The sequence below is a fragment of the Tenrec ecaudatus genome, chromosome 1, assembly GCF_050624435.1.
Source record: "Tenrec ecaudatus isolate mTenEca1 chromosome 1, mTenEca1.hap1, whole genome shotgun sequence".
NCBI classification, from domain to species: domain Eukaryota; kingdom Metazoa; phylum Chordata; class Mammalia; order Afrosoricida; family Tenrecidae; genus Tenrec; species Tenrec ecaudatus.
Window position 1 is genome coordinate 294,136,308 of NC_134530.1, and position 20,732 is coordinate 294,157,039.

A 20,732-nucleotide genomic window follows, 5' to 3' on the forward strand; every position below is an offset into this window, starting at 1 on the left:
AAAGCTAATACCTGCATTGGGGGAAGCTACAAAGGGGGCTGGGTGTCACGGTGGGAAGAGAGGGCAAAAGGATCATATCTGCTTCTACACAGACATACAATCAGCCATGTGCTCACGTTAAGGCAGCCTAGCTGTTAACGGAGAATCTGTGAGAATGATTTTTAAAGTAGGATAATGTACTTGGACTTTACCTCTAACTTACCAAAGTAGAGGCTTTCCTACCGTGGAACACCAGCTTTCCAGATTCTCACTGTTATAAGTTAGGGAATAGAGTCTTCGTCCTATTTACCTCCGTGTTAACGCCCCACAAATCCCCAAGCCACAGTCTTTGCTCAAAAGGAGGTGGCCCTGTTCTCAGGGAGAAAGTTGCTGGCCCTCCTTCCCGCTGTGCCCTCGACTTCCACAAGGCGGCGCTCGAGCTGTGGGGCCACATACAGAAGGTGGTCCTGGTGGAGGGTGCTGTCCTTGGCCACGACCTGGCGTCTGTGGAGGTCCTGCAGCGCCAGCACCGCCTCTTGCAGGGAGGGCCCCAGTCCCTCCCCCCCCCTCCGCGTAAACCCCTCTTTGTAGGCAATGGATGGATGAGGAGCCCTCGCCCCCAGCTGACCTCAGGCAGGACTGCAGCCTGCCCCTGCCCCCTCTGCGAAGGGGGGTGACGGGCCTGGGCTTGACCTAGGCTGGGGTACAGCCAGGATGGCCTGCAGAGTCCTGGGTGGAGAAGCATTCAGCCTGCTCTTTGCCAGCTGCAGAGGGAGCTGGTGGCTGTGGACGAGGTGGTGGTTCAGATGGGGATGGAGGCCATTCAGGTACACCCTGCGGTCCAGGAGGGCCTGGCCGGGCAGCTGGCTGAGGTGCAGGAGGCCTGGGCCACCTGGACATGAAGGCCTGGGAGCAGGACCAGCAGCTGGAGTGGGCAGCCCATGGCCATGCCTTCCTCAGGCACTGCCAGGAACTGCTGTATGTGCCACCCCACCTGGATGGGGGCTCGCTCTGTTCCATGCGGGTGGGAGCACCCAGCTCTTCCCTGCCTCCTCCCTGTTCTGCCCTCCTGGCCCTAAGACCTGTTCCCATGCCCTGTCCCCCACCCAGCACTCGGGCTCAAGAGAAGCAGGCGCTAGTCTATATCCTCAGAAGGGCCAGCTGGGGCCAAGGAGACACTGGGGCAGGAGCTCTGCCTGAGAGCCCAGGCAGTGCGGCCGGCGGGGTAGCAGCTGCTGGACACCAGCCACGTCATAGCCCCAGAGATGTGCGCGCTGAGGGCTAGGGCCAGGGTGGTGCGTGGCCAGAGCCCCCTTTCCTGCTTCTCTCTGCTCCACGGCAACCCAGTCCTGCCCCACCCAGGCGACACCCTGCGCCCCTCCCAACAGCCCTCTGCCCCCCAGGTCACAGCGTCTCCGGGAGCTGAACAGGCAGCTGCAGGAGCTCCGGACGACCTGGGCCCTTCACCAGGAGCACTGCCTGGTGAGCCAGGACCAGGAGGAGCTTCGGGGAATGCTGGGTCAGGCTGACGTCTGGCTGGCCTCCTGAGAGGACCTCCTGCTAGACCCTGACTGTGGGGTGAGCAGGGATCCACCCCTTAGAGGGCCACATGCCTGGCACCAGGACTTGGAAAGGCAGCTGGCGGCCCAGGAGGAGAAGCTCACCCAGCTCCAGATGTAGGTGAGGGTGTGGAGGGCGGGACTGAGGAGGGGTCGAGGGGCCTCAACCTGCGGTGGAGACCCCAGAGCATTGATCCGCCCTGAGGGGCACCCCTTCGAGGAAACAGCCGCAGGGTCCTGTCCTCCGTGGGCAGTCTGGCTCTGTGGGGTCCATCACAGCTTCTTCTGCCCAACTGCTCCCTCCCCTCCTCCTCCTGGTTTCCCCCTCTGAGAGCTGCCCCCAGAGCAAGCCCTGTGGGACACAGAAGGTCACTATGGGTGGAAACCAATCAATAATCTCATGGGTGCAGAGCACACTCTGAGGAACACAGGGGAGGTGACACTAGCTACAGAGAATCTGAGTGGAGCGAGGGTTTGTAATCCTTGTGTAGGCTGGGGGCGGGGCTGATAGGGGGGGTTGATACCACAGGATCCTGTGGGACTGAAAGTGAGGACCTGAGGGTGGATGGGCAGAGGGAGTGCCCCATCCTCTGAGGCAGGAAGGTGGTCAGCTAGGGTGAGCACGGAGGAAGATGAGCAGGGGCTCTGCAGTCACACAAATGTCACCTAAGAATCTCACTTAAGTATAAAATGTTTGTCTCCATTGCAAAGCCACCTCTAGCAACTAGGATCCACTCTCTCCCCATCTGGAGCAGACGAGTGAAGAAAATCAAAAACTGAAGCAAAGCAGTCCACAGGACTAACGGACCACCAATACCACAGCCCTCCATCCTTGTCCTGGAGACAAGGAGAGTTAGATGGTGCCCAGCCACCGCCTCAAACTGCTCTGGTTGAGCTCAAACTGGCAACTTGTGCACAGCTTGAAAGCCAATGGAAGTCGACTTCATGAAGAGAGGGCATTACAAGTTTGACAGGGACTGCTGGAGCCCCAAACCAGGGCCCTTCTAATCCAAAACAGAGCCCAGCTCCGGGAATCACCCCTGCCCAAGCAACAGTCGAGCTAATAAAGTGAACGCATGGCACCTGTGAGGCACTTGCTTCCCAGAGCAAAGGGGAGCATTTGCCCTCAAAGTTCAGGAGGGAGGGAGGGGCCAGGGAGGAGGCAAGAAGAGTGCTGTGTTATATTATGAGGGCTGCAAACAAAATGTGTAGAAATTGTTAAACTGCTCTGCATGTTTCCACTTAAAACAAAAACCCTCTATATTAAAATTCATATATATATGTGCATTATATGTATATATATGTATATATATATATATATATATATATATATATATATATATATATATATATATTAGTCAAACCCAAGGTCAGAAAAAGGCATGCCCCGGGCTGCTGCTCGTGGCAAGGTCAGTGGTCTGAAACCCATCAGAGAGACGCGGCTCGGATGTCTGCTCCCGTAGTGACAGCCTCAGAGAGCCGCAGGGGCCGTCGTGTGCTGTCCTACAGGGCCTCGATGATAGAAATCGACTCGATGGCAATGATTTGAGTGCTTTGAAGGTCAGAAACTGTAGACAGTGATCTATAAACGTCCTTCTCTCCTGTAAGGTGTCTGTAACACAATCAAAGGAAAACAATCAGTCTGCTCTCCAGATCTTCAATGGGACCATTTCCAGGGAGCCTGGCCACACACTGCCATGCTGTGCCTTCTCAGATCCGCTGGCACTGCTAGGAAGGTTGTGGGCCCTGCAGGGGTGGGGGACTCTCCAGCCTGCTCCCCAGCAATAGAGGCACTAGGCCAAGACTGGAAGAGCCCCGGTGGGGGGAGAGTGGGGAGGTTGAGGCAGTCACTGTGCCCTGCTTCTGACACTCTTCATGTGGCTGCTATGGTCACCCTTGACCTCAGGGAAGGCCAAGGGTCACCAGGGCAGAAAACACTTCCTTTTTACGGTGAGGGCCATATCAGGTCTCAACTCCACTGCTAATTAGCTGTGGTCTCTAGCAAGTAACCCAGCCTCTCGGTGCACCCAGTTTCCCCAGTGCTATCTGGAGTCCCCAGAAGGGCCAGGTACAGCGAGGCTGCTTGCAGCTGGGCCAGAACCAGCAGCTGCCCTCACCGTGCCCTGAAGCCAGAAGCCCAGAACTCAAAGGCTGAGCTTTGCTGAAGGTCGTCCGACAGGGCCTCTCAGCTTAAGTAAGCGGTCCCAAGCTCCAGGCTGTACAAGTTGCTCCATGGAACACGTGGCCCGGGCCCCCAATGTGGGCACACAGAAAGCCAGTTCACCTCTCAGGACAGTGGTGCTGTGACTGGATGTGGACATGCCCGCATCGCCCACTCAGGGCTCCTGGAGCAGGGTCCCCATCTGCTCTGCACCTCCCGCACCAGACGCCCACTGCCCTGGGACTAAGAGAAGCCTCACCCCCACCCGCCAGGGCAACCCATGGTCCCCGGGCAGCTTCTGGACCATGTCACTCCCTTCCCCAGACTTGACGGCTGTCCCACCCACGGGCTCAGCCCTCTGTACTCATGCCTGTCCATGTGTGCATGTGTGTGTGCGGGCGCACCTGTGATAGATGTTCACGTGTTTTTGGTAGATGCGTGTCCATCGGTGCGGTGTGTGTTCATCCAGGTGTGTTTATGGTATACATGCCTGTGGTATGTCCATCCATGTGTGTGTGTCTGTGTGGTGTGCGTCCATGGGCACACACACACACATCTGCAGATCCGTGCGATCCTTTAGCTTCCTGCTGCTGGCTGGTCTGCGGAGAAGAGCAGGCCCTCTTGGAACGCCTTGCCTACTGGAGCAGCACGGGGTTAGGGCAGCCTCTCTTGGCATAGTCCCAGCAAGATTGCCTGGACTTGGCCTCCTGCAATTGTGCCCTTTGGCCTGCCTTCTCCCCTTCCCTCTCCAAACCAACCTCGGCTCATGGGCAGCCTGGTGCCTCCCCGTCCCTTGCTGTCACAGTCCCCTGCAGCTCTCGCAAGGCACAGGCCCCGTCGCCCTCCAAGGTGAGAAGAGAATCTAGTCAGGGGTCAGAAGGTGGAGGCAGAGAAGGCAGGGCAGGGCAAGGCTCTCTCTCTCTCTCTCTCTCTCTCTCTCTCTCTCTCTCTCTCTCTCTCTCTCTCACATGTGCAAGCAGGAGCCCCTGTTCCCCCCTACTCCCACCCCCCAGAATGTGCAGCACCCCTGAGCCCACCACCCTCCACCAGTGGAGACATCCTGGGGCACCATCTCCGCTGTAATTGCCCACCTCCACGCACTCTCCCATGGGGTCCAGTTCATGAATGGGATGAATGGCTGGGGTGAAGCCTCATCCTGAACACAGGGGTACTGAGCAGTCACTCCTGCCCTGACTCTCACTCTGTGCCCAACCTGGGAGTCACTCAGCCATGCATTGGGGGGAAGGGGGAAGGAGAGTGTCATGGGAATCCACGTGGTTACCAATGCTAGAGGAACGTGGGGTATTGTCAGGGTGGTGGTGGTGGGGCAGGTGTGACCCAGGGACCCAACATTCATTCACTGGGCCTCGCTGCTCCTCCACAGGGGTGGGTGGGGCCAGAAGTGACCCTGGGTCTGTAGGTGAGTGGGTGGGCCCAGAAGTGACCCTGGGGCTGTAGGTGAGGACGTGCTCCATCCAGGTCACCACATGGAACCAGCCACAGACTGCCCATGCAGGCTCGCCACAGTCTAGCCAGGCCACCATGCAGCACCCTGGGAACGGGCAGCTCCTGGTAAGAGGCAGCCCTTCCGAGGTCACACCTTCCTAGGCTCTTCCTCAAGGTGCTCTGAACCCCACCCGGCAAAGAGGGCAGCTACTGGCTGTGAGGGTGGGGCAGGGGTGCCCGAAGCAGACACCTCCTACGGGATTTCCTGCTGGGAAAGGGTGGCACAGCACCAAGAGTCTGGCAACTCTTTGCGGGGCCAGGGAGATGTGTCCTTGTCTTGTTTCCTAAACTGGTCTTTGATGGTGGTACCAAAGGTCTCCCCATTCGTAGCAGCAATGACATCCTCAGACCGTTGGTGGGACGAGTCCTGTAATGTGTGCAGCCCCCGAGTCCCTGTGTACAGCATTCAGAGCAGCAGGGCGGGGGAGACTGGGACCCTCCCCCCAGTGCCAGCATTCTACACCGGGCCCAGCCACCCCGAACCCCAACCCCACCCCATTTGCACCCTGGCTGCCACAGCACCTCTGCACCCCACCTCTCCCGGTGCTTGGAGAAGAGGCCCACTGTGGCATGCTCCAGGGGCCCAGGGCCCAGGACCAGAGCAGCTGCTGAGCTGTGGCAAGCCCATAGTCACAGCTTCAGTTCACAGTGCAGATGGCCCTCTGTGAGGTGCTGGCAGCTCCTGCCCCATCTAGGGTACCAGGGCATATACCCAAGGCTAGGAAGGGTGCTGCTGGGGCCAACCAGGCCCTCCGAGGTCCCAGAACACTGGGGGATGGCTCTCTGAGGCTGAGGCATGGCTTCACTCGGGGCGGGCTGTCAGCGCTGCCTCCTCTTCCGCACAGCCTCGCGCAGGGCAGCCGGCAGCCGCTCCTGGTTGTTGCAGATGTTGTAGTGGGACAGGCCCAGAAGCTTGTCCAAGTCCTCTTGGCTATAGGTCACTTTCGAGTAGTGGTAGGGGAATCAGACAGAGACAGGTTCACCAGGCCGGCCTCCGGCTCCTCGGGTGTCCTAGGGACCCCTGTGCAGAGAGCACATCGTGGGCATGGAGGGGCAGGGTGCTGGGGTGGAGGGCGGGTCTGCTGGGTCGGGGAGGCTGGGACACCAGGAAGGGGGTAGCGGCAAGCTGGCTCACCAGGGGCTGAGTGGTCCCGGAAGGAGTCGTTGACCAGGGGGAAGTGCAGAATGACTGGGGCCTCAGGCCGGCCGGGGTCAGAGAACTTGTGGCACTCCCGAGGCTGGCGCTCCTCACCAAGGCTGGGAGAGATGGGCGGGAACGGGATGCCCTGCTCTTGGCACATGCGGCCCACCAGCTGCAGCTGCTGCAGGGGCACAGAGGGCAGGAGAGGGCTAGCCTTGGGCTCCCTTGGTCCTGGACACTGACGTCACATAGGACCAAGCATCAGTCGGAGTGGACAGCCGTGCCGCAGCCCCTCAGAGCTCCACCAAACGGACTGTAGCCATCGCTGAGGCCAGCCATGAAGGGCACACACCTCTCACTAAATTAACACAGAAACTAAACGCTGGGGTGTCGACGGCCTGCAACCAGCCGGGGTGCAGGTGCAGCCAACCAGATTCACCATCACATCCTCTCCCCAGTGCGGAGAAAGCCCCCTGATGGAGCGTGAATGAAACCCCAGTTCTTTTCACAGGGAGTGCTGGTGGTGAAGCAGTTATGTGCTGGGCGAGGTTCTGCAGGGTCAGCACTGGGAAAGCACCCGCTGCTCCATGGAGAGAGGGCCGAGCACCACGTTCCTGAACTTGTGCCTCCACGTTGGTAGCCACAGACTCTCCCTTAACAGCCATGCTGCCTTCAAGTGAGCACATGGCTGGTCTGATCTCCCTACAGAGGCAGACATCCTCTGGCTCTCTCTTCCTGCTGTCGCCCAGCCCCCCTCTCAGCTTCCCCCAATGCAGCTGTTAGGCTTCCTCACTTGTGAGCTCAGCGTTACTGTCGATCCCACCCACCTTGTGGCGTATGTAACTACTGAATATGCATGTCTTAAGGCTACCTGTAACTACCCCAAGATAATACAGATGCTCTCTCTTCCCCCACTTCCACGTGGTCCATCAAGAGGAGCTGAGGTGAGCATGCTATCATAAAACGTGCCTGACTCCTTTATTGTACTCTCGCTCCCCTATCTCTCCTAGCCTCTATGACTTTACTAGACCTTTACTATTTTATCGCCATACAATTGTGCCTACTGACCCATTGGTTGTTAGAGGCTGATTTCCTGTGACAAACTGCTCCGTGGGCATTTTTACTCCCGTAAGCAGTTCGATCTTGGAAACACACTAAGGGGGACCCGGTGAGTCAGCATGGACTCCATGGTGGGGCTCCTGGTTTGGTTGTTTTGACATGGTGTGGTGGTTAGATATTATGTCCACTTGGACCTGCGTGAAAGTGCAGGGGTGGAGTCCCACCTGTCACTCAGGTGGAAGCCTGGTGATCCCTCCTTGGAAGGAAGGGGAGATGCTATGAGCCTCTTCCTCCTCGCTGGGATTCTGTCTCCAGGGACGGCCCCATGGGGCCACCAGCCTGGAGAGCCTCCGACTCGGCCGTGTTCACGCCAGCCTGGGCATTATCTGCCTGCAGCTACACAGAGGCTGAGGAAGGTTCTGACTAGCATGGTCTTGAATCACACTGGGCTGGGATGCCTTGCTGATCTAAAATGACTTCTTGATATAAAGCTCTTTCTTTCTACACAGAGGAGTGTTGCTGCTTTTGTTTCTCTGGACAGCTCAGCCCATAGCATGTGGGTCCCTGTCTCGTAGGGTTGGGAGGAAGCCAGCAAGGCACACACTGTGAAGCCGCCCTAGCATCTTCGGGTGCCACTCATCAGCTCCCCCACCTGAAAGGCAGCATTTAAGTTGTAGTCCAGCGACAGGATGAGGTCCACGTCCCGGGTGGGCTGCAGGAGGGGCGGGCAGCTGGTGTTGACAAAGTAGCCCATGTCCAGCAGGCAGAGGCGGGGCTCCCCAGGGGTCAGCTGGTTAGGGAGTCCATCCAGTTTGGTGTCTGGAGAGGTGGGCGGGGTGGGAGGGCAGCCTTGAGCACGGGTGCTGAGGACACCACGCTTGCTCCCCTGGGCAGTGGCAGTCACTGGCTGCTCCTGGAAAAAGACTCCGCCCCCAGGCCCCACCCACCTGGCCCCAGCCCTGAAGCAACCTCCAGCCCCAGTTGAAGGAGAAGGCAGGAAACTCTACTTCCAACATCCCGTGGGGCCACACATGGAAGGGATGGAGCCAAGGGGTGAGGTGAGGGGCCTGGAGCCAAGGCCCACAGCTCTGGGAAGACATCAGGGGGCTGGGCCCCGGTGGGAGAAACTACCTTTCCAGGAGGAGAAGTGAGGGTGCTGGAAATAGTCTTTGTGGAACTGGAGACCACGCAGAAAGTTGTGGGTGGCCTGGGCAAGCGGGCGCCACGTCAGGAGGCCAGAGAACAACTCCCCGATCCTCCCAGCCAGGCTGGGTGGCACTTCCATCTTCAGCACTGGGACCTGCTCCTTGTCTGCACAGCCAGGGAGTGGGGCGTGGGTGCTAGCCCAGTCTGAGGGCAGTGACCCCGGAGAGGGAAAGAGCTGAGACCAGTGCCCCCACCACCACACACACACAGAGCTGGGAGTCACATGCCCACCCCCAGCACCAGCCCCGGAGCCTGGGCACCTACCCAAGCTGGTCAGGGTCTGAGCCCAGCGATCCCAGAATGGACTGGGCTCCGAGGACCAGTATAAGCTGTCTTGGAGGCTGGCTGCATATAGGTTGGTCCAGATACCTGGGAGCGCAGACACAAGGGGACGAGAGCCCCCATTCCTGTCACAGCCTGACCCTTCCCTGCTGCCCGCCTCAGTGATGGGGCTCCCCCAGAAACATCCTCCCCTCCCCCATTCTCTCTCCAAGACCCCCTCACCTTCCAGGAAGCAGATGCGGGACTCAGGCATCCTCTTCATCAGCCGCCCCATGAAGAACTCGGAGCCGAAGAGCTCGGAGGGGATGAAGGCACCTTACTTGGAGAAACCGAGCTCGTAGGGGGAGAAATCACACCACTCTGCGGTGGGAAGGGACCGCTGTTGGCCACCACCCTCCTGCCCACCCGAACCCATGCAGGGCAGCCACAAAGGACGGGGCGACTCCCCTCCAGTCCAAGTGATTCTGGGGTCATGGGTGTCTGGATTCACTCGGGTCCCGGACCAGCGTGTAAGGAGAAGGGCATGAAAAACTGCCTCCCCACACCATCCCAACAACCCCTTCCCCGACCCCTGGCCGCCCGGGGCCTCAACCAGCTGCCTCGACCTGCCTCTAAATTCAAAGGTGGACAGGCCGTGCCCTTTAGTGTTGAGGGCATAGTACATGGGGAGAGGTTTCTGGCCGTGCCTCAGAGCCTGTCGCTGCTCCGAGAGCTTGTGGACATCAGGCTGTAGGGAGATACCTCCGTGTAAACCCATTGCTGCCTGGTCTCTGGAGATCTCCCCTCGCCCTGCTACCCAGCAGGGCTGCCTCCAGGTCCAGGCCCGTCCCCGTGGGCCGCCCTTCTGTACCCCATCATGTCGCATGGCCTCATTGATGAGGGCCCAGAGGTTGGTGAAGCAGGCCGGGTGTCCCAGGCGAGCGCGCTCCTCCAGCTCCTGGTAGTACCATTGCAGCTGGCTGGGAGCCAACACGCCCAGCTTGTTCTTGGTCACCTGCGTCTTCAGCAGTATGGTGGTGCCCCCCAGGTCCTTCTGCGACCAATCTGGATCCTTGTAGAGGTTTTCTAACATCCTAGGCAAAGCCAGAGGTCGGGGGCAGACAGGTTCCTCTAAGAGTCCCCCGAGACCTCACACCCCTTCGGACCTTCTCTCCCAGGGCAGCAGCCCGCAGGTGCCTTCCAGCTCCATGGAGACAGCCGAAGCCCATGGGGCACCTTGGGCATATCGCACCTGCCACCTGCCTCCTCGCAGACCTTCCAATCTAGTCAGGGAGGCCAAGGGGGCACTGGAGAAGACTTACCACAGGCACCCCTGCCTCTACCCACTCACCCCCAGATCCCACACTCAGCCTGCTCACCAAGTGGAGCCCGAGGCCCCTGTGATGTAGAAGACGCAGTCCAAGAGGCCCAGCTCCCTGAGGCCGGTCAGCTGCCCATACAGGGAAGTCATTGCCCGGACCCCTCCACCAGTAGCCATGATTGCCACCACTGGGACCTGGAAGGGCAGAGTACAGCTGGGTTCAAGGGAGGCCCTGCGGGGACTTCCAGTTGGTGGAGGGGAGGTCAGGGTGCGCCGGGCAGTAAAAACCACAGGAGGAGAACACAGCAAGTCAAGTGGCCACTCAGTCCCCTGCCCCTGGCCCCACCACCAAGTTAGCATAGGTCAGAGTCTGGTGGGGACCCATGGAGCGGGTCTGAGTCAGAGCAGCTGAGGAGAGTCATGTCAGGATAACCTCCTTCAGCAGGGTGGGTCCTTTCGGGTTTTGAAAACTCCAGGGAGCGTACAGGCCACAGGCCTTATCTCCCCATCCCCAGCCTGGGGAGTACGGCGGTCACTTCTTAAAAGACACAGGCTCACCTCAAAACCCCAAATCAGCGTCCCTCTCCCCTTGCAAGGAGCTCATTTCCTTAGGAGCCAGCCCAACCAGAAGAGAGGCCTGGCCAGATGTCCACCGAGTTGTCTGAGAGGCCCAGTCTTAAAATCAGCTCCAGGCCAAGGGCCAACGCACAGAGAAGGGTAGCTACCCCTGGTGGGGCCCGTGGTTCTGACACTGCTCAGCCGCATTGGGCCCAAGATAACATCAAGAAAGCTCCGGGAAGTACAAGGGGGGTAGATGGGCAGACGAGAGGCAAACACAAGTCCACCTTACAACCAACCCTGGTCGGGCAATGGAAGTGTGGAGGCCCACTCAGCTCAACACTCGGCCTGAGACCCCCACACTCCTGCCCAGCCTGACAGACCTCGTCCTCCTGCAGGTCTCCCTCCAGCTGCAGGGCCTGCTGCAGGGCCTTGGCCACCACCTGCTTCCTCCTGCTCAGGAAGGCCTGCTCCTCAGCACACAGCTCGAAGCCCAGGCGCACGGCCAGCTCCCCTGGTCTGGGGGTGGGGTGGGGGGATGGACGGACAGTGAGGCAGTGCTCATCCTCGTCAGAAAAGAGGACACTGGGCCCATCTCCCTGCAAGATCCACGTCCATCTCTTCTCTCCCTTCAGCCTGTGTGCTGAAGCTTGGAGAGTGAGGGGGGGATGGTGGGCCCAGAGCCACACCAACACGCCAGGCATGACAGCAAGGCCAGCCGGCAGATGAGGGTGTCCCTGTGGCCAAAGGTGGCCCTGAGTCTCAGCTTCTCCCTCCCCTGCAACGCTGGACCAGGGCTACACTGGGGAGGGGGCACGGGGGCTGAGAAGGAACAAAGGCCTTTAAGTTGGGGCTGCTTATGCTCCTAGACACCGAGGGCCAGCAAAAGTTCTTGAAGGCCCACCCACGTTGCTTCCACCCAAAAGGTTGCTTCCTTCTGGTCTTTGTGCTCCTCAAACCAGGCGTGTTGCTCTCCTCAGCCCCCACCTCTCTCCCACCCAGTGAGGCCACACACAGACTACAAGGCTGAGGAAGGACCCTTTCTGCTCTGAGCACCTTCCCAAGACTGGGAGCTCCCTGCTGTAGCCACCCGCTTGCTTCCGGTCCTCCAGGCCACCCAGCTGCACGTAGCGCCCTCCCTCCCCCGCCTGCTCTCCCCCAGCCCAGCCTCTCACCTGTCTTCTTTTCTCAGCTCCACCTTCATCAGAGGCTCCTGCAAACCAGCAAAATACCACTCAGAAAGGCTGGCACCTCCACCCCAACTTCGGCCCTGGGATGCCCCAGTCATCTCCACAGGGATGCACCCCCACAGCCCAGCCCAGGGGCTTGGCCCAAAAGAAAAGGGAGAGAAGGAGTCACCCCCTGCCCCCACCCGTGCACTGGCCTGAGGCCCTGTCCCACCCCCACATCAAGGGTCTCTTCCTCTGAGTGAAGAGTACCTGGGACGTAGGGAAGACCAGCCTCACGAGCTGGTCTGATGGCAAGGCCCTGAGTGGCACCTTCAGTTGCTCCTGGGGGGCGTTCTGCAAGGGGACCAAAACTGTACACTTACCCGAGTCTCAGAGCAGGGGTACCACCCAGCCCTGTGGGCCTGAATTCCAGGGGGTCAGTGGGGGGGCACCCTACCTGCAGGTGGATACTCAGCTCCTGCTCCCAGCAGGTGGGGAAGTGGAAACAGAAGGAGTCGCTGCCTACGGTGACCTCCTGAGATCCCTCGTAGGACCCGGGGACAACAAGCTGAACTTTTCCCTTTGACTCTGGAGAAAGGAACCGAGGTAGGGGTGGGAGGGGGTTCCCTGCCCGTGAGGTGTCTCCCGCCCCTGTGGCTGGCAGAGGCTGGGAGGAGTTACCCCCAGCCCAGCCCCCTCGGAGCAGGGTCATGGGAAAAGACCAGGTCTTGGTAAGCCCGGGCAGTTTCACCCCCAGCCCCTAGCCTTCGGAGGCTAAAGGTGGCTGGCAGCTTCTTCCAGGATGGGCAGCTGAGGAAGGGGGAAGACATAGGCTGAGGGCCAGGGCTGTCCTGGTGACCTGGGAGACTCACCCTTCTGGTCCCCGGCCTCCTTCAGCCGCACATGCAAGCGGGAAAGCTCACGGGCCTGTGTTGGGAAGAGAAGATTCATATGCCGCCCCTCCCACGCAAGGATACCTCACCACTACCCTTTCCCCTGCAGCCCGTGGTTACTGCTCCTCAGTCCCATGTCCTCTGGAAATCATAGCCCCTCCCACTTTGCTCTTTCCTGTTCCAGACAGACTTGCAGCCAGGAGGGCAGGTGAGCAGATGGCCTGAGGGAGGGTGTGTCACTCACCACTACAATCCCAAAGCACTACTATGATCCCAAATCACTACTGTGATCCCAAGTCACTACTATGATCACAAAGCACTACTATGACCACAAAGCACTACTATGATCATAAAGCACTACTATGATCCCAAAGCACTACTATGATCACAAAGCACTACTATGATCACAAAGCACTACTATGATCACAAAGCACTACTATGATCCCAAAGCACTACTATGATCACAAAGCACTACTATGATCCCAAATCACTACTATGATCACAAAGCACTACTATGATCACAAAGCACTACTATGACCCCAAAGCACTACTATGATCCCAAATCACTACTATGATCCCGAATTAGTACCATGATCCTAAGTCACCATTACCATCCCAAATTACCACTATGATCCCGAATCACTACTATGATCCTGAATCAATCACTACAATGATCTGACTCACCACTAGGACACCGTTGCTGGTGAGCTGCTCCGCACAGTCTGACCTGGGAAAAGCCATGAGCGGGGGTCAGGTTCTTGCCCCCAAGGAAGCCTAGGCAGTCCTTCCAACCACAGAGGGTCCCCGGGGAAGGACACCAGCCCTGAGCGCACGAGGCTCTCTCCTTCCAGAAGGGACAGATTTGACCCAGAGTCCCTCCCCCTACCTCGCAACCCCCAACTCCCCTGACCCCCGCAACCCCCAACTCACACACTCCGCAGGCGGAATTCAACGTCAAACCGCTCCCCACCCTGAAAAAGCAAGTTATAAAGGTAAGACATGTGCATGTATGTGGGCATGCAGGTGAGTGGTTGTGTGCACATGTGAGTGTGTGTGCATGTGTATCCACATGGCTGTGCATGTGTGAGTGTGACAGTGGTTGAGTGCGTATGCTTGCGTGTGAGTGTACCTGTGTATGTGTGTGAGGCTGCGTGTGAGTTGGAATGTGAGTGTGAGTGTGTGTGTCAGTGTGGGTATGTGCAGATTCCAACCCAGATGCCAGCCAGGGGTGCCAATGCGGGGAGGGCTGCTGTCCATAATGTAGCCCCGAGGAGGGGGCCGCTTCTCGGGAAGCAGGTCCTGGTTGACAAGGGCCTCGGGCACCAGGGAAACCTGACCTCATGGTCTGTAAACAAGTTCTTTGAAGAGGGCCATTTAAGCAGCATCCCGTTGGTGGTACCGAGGGTGGCCGCTCATGTGGAGTCTTGCCTGTGGGCTAAGCAAGAAGCTTTGGCGCCGGAACTCCCCAGGCAGCAGAGTGCCCACGTCAAACAGCACTGACAGCATGGGGTCGTCGCTGGTCAGCAGGTCCTGGTCAAAGACTTTCAGCTCCACCATGTTCTGGAAGGGGAGCAGCGGGACAGGGCCATGGGGTGGGGGTGGGGTGGGGGTGGCGCTGGGGGTACGCAGGGCTGGGCTGAGGCAGGCCCACCTTGATCTGGCTGTGCACCCGGAAGTGGAAGCTCTGGTTCCAGACAGGGTTTCTGCAGTTGTTGACCGTGCGCGTCTGGAGCCGGTGGTTGCAGGCCGTGGGCAGCCACAGGGTCACATAGAAGTCAGGGTGGGTCACTTGGAGGAGAAGAAATGAGGGCCAATTCTCCCCCAAGCCACGCAGAGTTCACCACCAGAGGGAACCCTGGGGACGCACCAAGCCCCACCCTCCATCACCAGCCCTTGCCCGTCACTCTTTGCAGGCCCTCCTCCCAGGACCTCACAGGCCCAGCCCTCCTGCCACCTCCCACCGTCCCTGCCCTGCTCCAATTGCAACCTCAGTTCCCTTCTCCTCTCTCGGTCAACTCACCCACGTCCCTGGCAGGCAGGCTGTGGGCCTGCAGCACACGAATGGTGAGCAGGCAGGTCCCGGGCAACTTGGGCTGCAGAGCAGCAGGGAGGGGACAAGCTTGCTGTGGGATGACATGACCAAAGGCCGCAGGCGATGGAAGGGAGGTTGGGGCACCTGTGAGGGCTCACCTTGCACCAACAGGGCCAAGGCCACCCAGAACCCCGAGTCTAGAAGAGACAGGGCACGTCCATAGGAACTTACACAATGCCCATGACAGGTCTGTCCCAAGGGCTATCCATACATTAACTCAGCCGACTACTACGCTGCCTCACGAGGAGGCGGAGGCATGGAGAGGTGACCCAGCAACTGGCCGGAGACCCAGAGGCAGGATCGCTGTGCTCTCCGCTTCCCTCTCCTGGAACCAGCAGGCTCCCATCTTGCCACCTGTCTGCCCCAGCCCATGCCCTCGCTTACAAAGCTCTGGGTGGGCATACAGAAGGGCATGGAGGGAGCGGCCTGCTAGGACTAAGCTCCTGCTTGCTCACTCGCTCCTCCCTGTGCATCCCACCCCTGGTCAGGGGGCAGTTCTGGAAGCCACCTCTGTGCTGGGGCAGGTGGGAGGTTACCAGGCCAGGCAGCCCATGGGCGCCAAGCCCTGCGCCCTCCAGGTTCTCTGAGGGCAGAGAAACAAAGGACCCCAGGACTCCATCCCAAACCACCCCGGGCTCTGGGCTGAAGCCCTGCCAGGTGCGCTGGGTCCAGGGAGCGTGTGTCAGCACACCCTTTCACTGGCCTCCCAGCTGCCGTTGGAAGTCCCAGCTGCATGCGCCCAGGGGTTCCTGGCAGAGGAAGAACCCGGGAAAGTCACCCATCTCATCAGTCTCAGGCCCCGACAGCCCAGGCAACTGACTCAGAGGGAGCAGGGGAGCAGCCAGGAGCCTCTCCTTGCCTAGAAGCTCTGTGGATCCGCAGCCCAGCCATGCCCCTACCCAAAGCTGGCAAACACACCCCCTACACCTGAAGACCACCGCGGCCACAGCCCTCCAGAGAAAGCATTAGTCAGGACTCAGGTGGGGAGCAAGGGTCAGAGTGGGCTCCAGTGCCACGCCAATCTTACCAGAGCCATGAGGCTGGGGGTCCCAGGCGGGGCAAGCAAAGGCAGCAGTAGCCACTGGGCCGAGGACTGTGGGGTTTTAAGCCAAAATCCAAGTATGTCCCAACTGGCCTCCCTAGCCCCTCCCACCTGCATCTTCCGCTCCGCCAAAGCCCCACACCCTGCCCAAGAAATGAGGCACCTCAGCCTATACTGGGGCTACTGACACCCTCCCATGGGCTCAAGGTCCCCCACCCCTGCTGGGTTCCTGGAAAACCCACTGCCCCCAGCAGACACCACCTGGGCCTGCCCAGCCGGGTCCTGCTTCCAGGACAGCTCACCAATCACCCGTGTGAGCAGGACAGGAAGGCATGGCTTGGAGGGGCCACAGGTCTGGGCAGCCGCCAGAGGTAGGGCAAGGGCAGAGTCCCCACCAACAAGGCTTGTAGCAACATCCAGGTACCAGTAGGACAGGAATGCCCAGTCTCCATTGAAGCAGACCCGGAGGAGGGGTGTATCCGGAGCCTATCATCACAGCAGGGGAGTGGCTGTTACTAAAAACAGCTCTTCAAAGCCAGGGATTGGGCCACCTGGGTCCCCAGAGATGGCCAGGACTGGAGCTCCAGGTGGGCACCCAGGGGAAGGGGGCTCATCTCCCCTTTTGTGGGGGCAGCATGAGAAAGCCAGTTCCTTCTGCAGAGGAGCAGCCCAGGGGTGGGGGTGGGGCAGGTTCTGTCCCCTGGTCCCTGTGCTGGTTAGGAGACACAGGCTCGTCCCCAGGCCACCAACCCCATCGCGAAGCAAACCAGAGTCCCAGTCAACGAGCCCTGGCAGAGAGTTAAAACAGGGTTGGCCTGCCGGCCAGACCGGAGTACAAGCTGTGGTCCCTGGACAGACAGGGAGCTAGCTCCTCTCTCTGACGTTTCCATCTGAACCCTCCCCGCCCTCCTGGAGACACAGAAAGCCACAAGGGGCAGGTACCACATGGAGCCTCCCCGGCTTTATTGAGCATGTCCTTCGAGCGAGCGAGCGGGCCCTTACAGAAACCCTCTCCAGGCCCCAGGGCAGCCAGAAAGGTAGGGACCATCATTATATCCACTTCACAGCTTTACAGAGGAGGGAGGACGCCGCAGCTGGCCTCCACCCACGGGGCTGCTTCACCTGCGTGGCAGCTTTCTGGGAACCCTGACCTAGACACCTGCCTGGCACTTCCTGGTCCTCCTCCTATCACCCACGATAGTCTCCAGGGTCGGTCCCAACCCAAACGGGGTTCTGGGTCAGACAGATTGCAGGGTGTCTCTGTGGGGGCCCATCTGAGGAGGAGCCAGAGTGCCCCCTGAGCTGTGGGGGGGCACGTTCCCTGGGGGCTCCACTAGTCCAGGTCTGAGGCCTTGGTGAGGGTGTCGAGCAGTTGGAAGTAACTATACTTGAGGTCATACTCCATGTCGTACCAGAAGTTCACTGTGGGGAGAGCAAGCACAGGAGTGGGTGGCCCAGCTCTGACCCAGAGCCTCCCCAGCCCACCCGCTGGCCGAGGCCAGCAGCTCCTCACCAGCAATGCAGCCCTGGGACTGCTGCACGTGGTGGACCCACATGGCCGGCAGGTAGAGCATCTCGCCGGCCTGCATGGTGCAGCGGAGGGCCTGGGCCCCACGGTACTGTGGGTACTGGGACAGATCTGGTGTCAAGGGATCCAGTGGAAGCCAGGGCACCTGGGGACGGAGCAGGACCGGGGAACTCGGCCTTTGGCCTTGCCAACGGTAAGGGCCAAAGGTCCCCCTCCATCCGCCCTGGGAAGCCAGCCCCAGAAGGTGGGACCTTACGGAGGAAGGGGCCACCTTCCCAGGACTTTGGGGCCCCCTTGCTCCTCGGAGATGGATGAGCTCGCCCCTCCCTGAGGCCCAGGGCCAAGATGGACACCTTCTCCATGGCCTCTTCATCCACCACCTCAAAGGTGCCCGCCTCAGTGAGTCGGTAGGTTGCTGGGTTGTACGGCTCTGATGCCAGAGAAAAAGGGGGAGCTCAGCAAAGAGTGCTCCCAGTCCCTCACACCTCCTCCCAGCCTCTCCTGTTGCCTGCCTGGCCCCAGGGACACAGGCAGGGAATCCTCGCTACCCTTCCTCTGGTTTGGGGCCCATGCGTAAGGCAGGTCCCAGCCCTACCATAGGGGATGAAGGGTCGGTCGCTGGGCGGGTGTAACAGGAAATGTTTCTCTCCAGAGAGGACTCAGTAGAGGTTTTCGTAGTGGTCCTTGTGCACTGCCAACACAAAGAAGGTCCTGGGCAGATTTGGCGGAGCAGGGCACATGAGAGGCAGAACCTGCCCACCCAGAGCCTTGCGCCTCAAGACAGCCAGGGGTGTAAAAACGAGAAAGTCCTGCGAATAAAGATTTCAACCTTCCATCCAAAGTGTCCCCTGATGTCTCCTTTACGCCCAGTACTAGTTCAACTTAGGCAGTAAAGGATCTCCATCCCTCTGCCATGAGCATGGTGTTCTTTTAAACTCCATCCGGGCTCAGACTGAAAACAGCCTCTTCAAAGAACAGCCAGGATCCTGGAGGACAATGAATTTATAAGGGGGGAGGCGGAATCCCATTATTTTCTACACAGTTTCTGAAGCCCGCTCATTTCCCTCAGGGAGAAGAACTCGGGAAGGGAGGGTGAGAACGTTTGAACCAACTAGAGGGACTGAATCAATGTCACTGAACTGTCAGCGTAGAAGCTTGGTGTGTGCTTTTGCTCTGTGTATTCTCAACGACATAGTCAAACCAGACTCCAGGAGATGCCCAGGGGGGGCTGGGGTGGAGGGCATTCCAGATCCCAGCCACCAGGGACTTGGCATTCACCACACGCCCCATGCGGGTCATCTCTCCAAAGAGGTAAATATCCACGCATAGGGTTCTCCCAAGTTCACCTCCGGGGCCAATGTGCCCTCTGAGAGATGTCTAGTGCGCCCCCAAACCAAAGTCATCCCACCCACCACGCTGCAACGCCGCTCCTCCTCTGTTCGCAGAATTGTAGACCGACCCTCCAGGCCAGCCTCCCACCCTTGGCCCCATACTGGCTCCTCCCTGTCCCTGCATCCCAGAGACACCTACAGGACGTCACTGCGGCCGCCTCCCCCAGCCAGAAGTTCACCGCCTCTGGCATCTTCCCTGCAGGACAGAGGAGGAGAGTTAGGAGCGGTTGTCCCCTGCAGGTTGGGTCTGGGATAACACCCAACAGGATGTGGCCAGGGGTGCTGCGTGCGAGCGAGGGGCATCCCAGGGAAAAGTGGCGAAGAGGCCATGGTTTGGAGGGCTTGGGGAGTGGGCCCAGCCCCCCACAGGCAAAAGTTAGAGCACTAATCCTTTGCAGTCGGTCAACAGTCAAGGCTTCCAGGGCGGCAGGGCCTGACCCTTGCCATGGGGTGGTGGGTGTGCCGGGCCCTGCCCTCCAGACGTCCAACACACCTCACAGGGGCAGCAGGCGCTCGGCTGGCATCACGAAGTGGTCTCCGCGCACGGAATCAGCATAGCCATCTGGGGTCACCGCTACGCTCACCTCCGTGGCGCCCACCGTGGCCCTAGGGGAAGGGACTCTAAGAGCATGCCCACATGCCACAAGACAGCTCGCCCATCACCCTAGCCCAGCCCAGGGCTGCACCCACCTCAGATAGGGGAGTGACCACTTCTGCAGGGCATTGCGCACGATGCAGGGCCTGCTGGGGCAGACCCAGTCCCGGTAGAAGTGCAGTGGCATCGGGGCCTCATCCAGGTAGGGCACGGTTGGAGGCACGCCAAGCTCTTAAGTGGGGTGGGAGGTAGATGTTGACATAAACAGCACCCAGCCACTTACGGATGAGATGCCCTCTCTGGGCAGGCCACAGGGTATCACTGGGCAGTGCTCACTGGGGAGGAACCAAGAGACTCTGGACCACCAGAAATAGAAGGGGATTTTCAAGGAGGAGGCTGCCGCACGCCTACTCCAGGAGGGGCCACACAGCCCAAGAGCAGGTGAGCAACATTCTCTGGTGTCAACTTGTGGAGGGGTGGAGTCTAAGCTGTCATTCAGGTTGCACCTTGATGACCTCATTTGGAGGTGCCCACGGAAATCAATAGCTCCCTTCCTGTGAGACATTCCTGCTGACAAGACACACAGAGCTACACTAGAGCCCTGGAGCCGCAGGGCTCACTTAGAGACCCCTGCTAGCGCTGGGATGCCTCCACCACCACTGGGTCCACAAGGCTTTCCACCCACTGGCCTGTGATCTTCCTGCATCAGCATCATTGCTTGTGTTTCGTGAGTAGGAAGAGGGATTTATAGACTGGTATCGGACATGTGGGCTAATATCAGACTTAAGGACTTGATCTGGACTGGGCTGGGATGTTTTCTTAATGTACAATTTTTCTTTGATATAAAGTTCTCTTTTAAAACACATATAAGTGTCTATGAATTTGTTTCTCTGGTCAACTGGGGCTAACACAGCGGGACTCCTGCTTGGCCCAAACCCCAGTCCTCCCTGGGGCCAGACCCTTGGTTAGCTTCCCTAGCTGCAGTGGCGGACCTCTAGCGAAGTATAGAAAAGCAGCCTCAGGCACCACGCAGGGAGCTCCCCGTGGCTGGGGGCAGCAAGATGAAGGAAGAATGCCTTCCAACTGCGAATATTCACTGAATATTTTGGAATGTGCTCAGCACTTGGCTTGGCCAGTGTGAATGGGTCCTTTCAAGATGCTGACAGCCTCATCGGGGAGACATGCCTATAACCTGAACGCCCTGGGTCTTCCATGATGGTACCGTGCTGTGTGCTGCCTGGGTGGCTTTCTCTTGCTGCCCTTCATAAACA

General features: G+C 59.2%; 1 protein-coding gene and 1 pseudogene across 1 annotated transcript; both read right to left on the minus strand.

Annotated features, from left to right (window-relative positions):
* Positions 1-6,024: 6,024 nt before the first annotated feature.
* On the minus strand, positions 6,025-16,064 carry LOC142440847 (cytosolic phospholipase A2 beta-like; annotated as a pseudogene).
* Positions 16,065-17,280: 1,216 nt separating this feature from the next.
* On the minus strand, positions 17,281-19,648 carry LOC142440856 (bifunctional peptidase and (3S)-lysyl hydroxylase JMJD7-like). The gene is made up of 6 exons (XM_075543058.1): positions 19,557-19,648; positions 19,365-19,472; positions 19,046-19,062; positions 17,732-17,905; positions 17,461-17,586; positions 17,281-17,369 (listed from the first exon to the last, which is right to left on the minus strand). Exons 1-6 carry the CDS (start codon positions 19,646-19,648, stop codon positions 17,281-17,283), a joined length of 606 nt encoding a protein of 201 aa, XP_075399173.1.
* Positions 19,649-20,732: the final 1,084 nt, after the last annotated feature.

Excerpts from the sequence above, each read along its gene's own strand:
- LOC142440856 (XM_075543058.1), bottom strand. The coding sequence starts at position 19,648 with ATGCCACTGCACTTCTACCGGGACTGGGTCTGCCCCAGCAGGCCCTGC. Across the intron at positions 17,587-17,731 it reads GGAAGGTGGCCCCTTCCTCC|ATCTGTCCCAGTACCCACAG; the intron begins GTAAGGTCCCAC and ends CCTTGACACCAG. Across the intron at positions 17,370-17,460 it reads GTCCCAGGGCTGCATTGCTG|TGAACTTCTGGTACGACATG; the intron begins GTGAGGAGCTGC and ends CTCTCCCCACAG.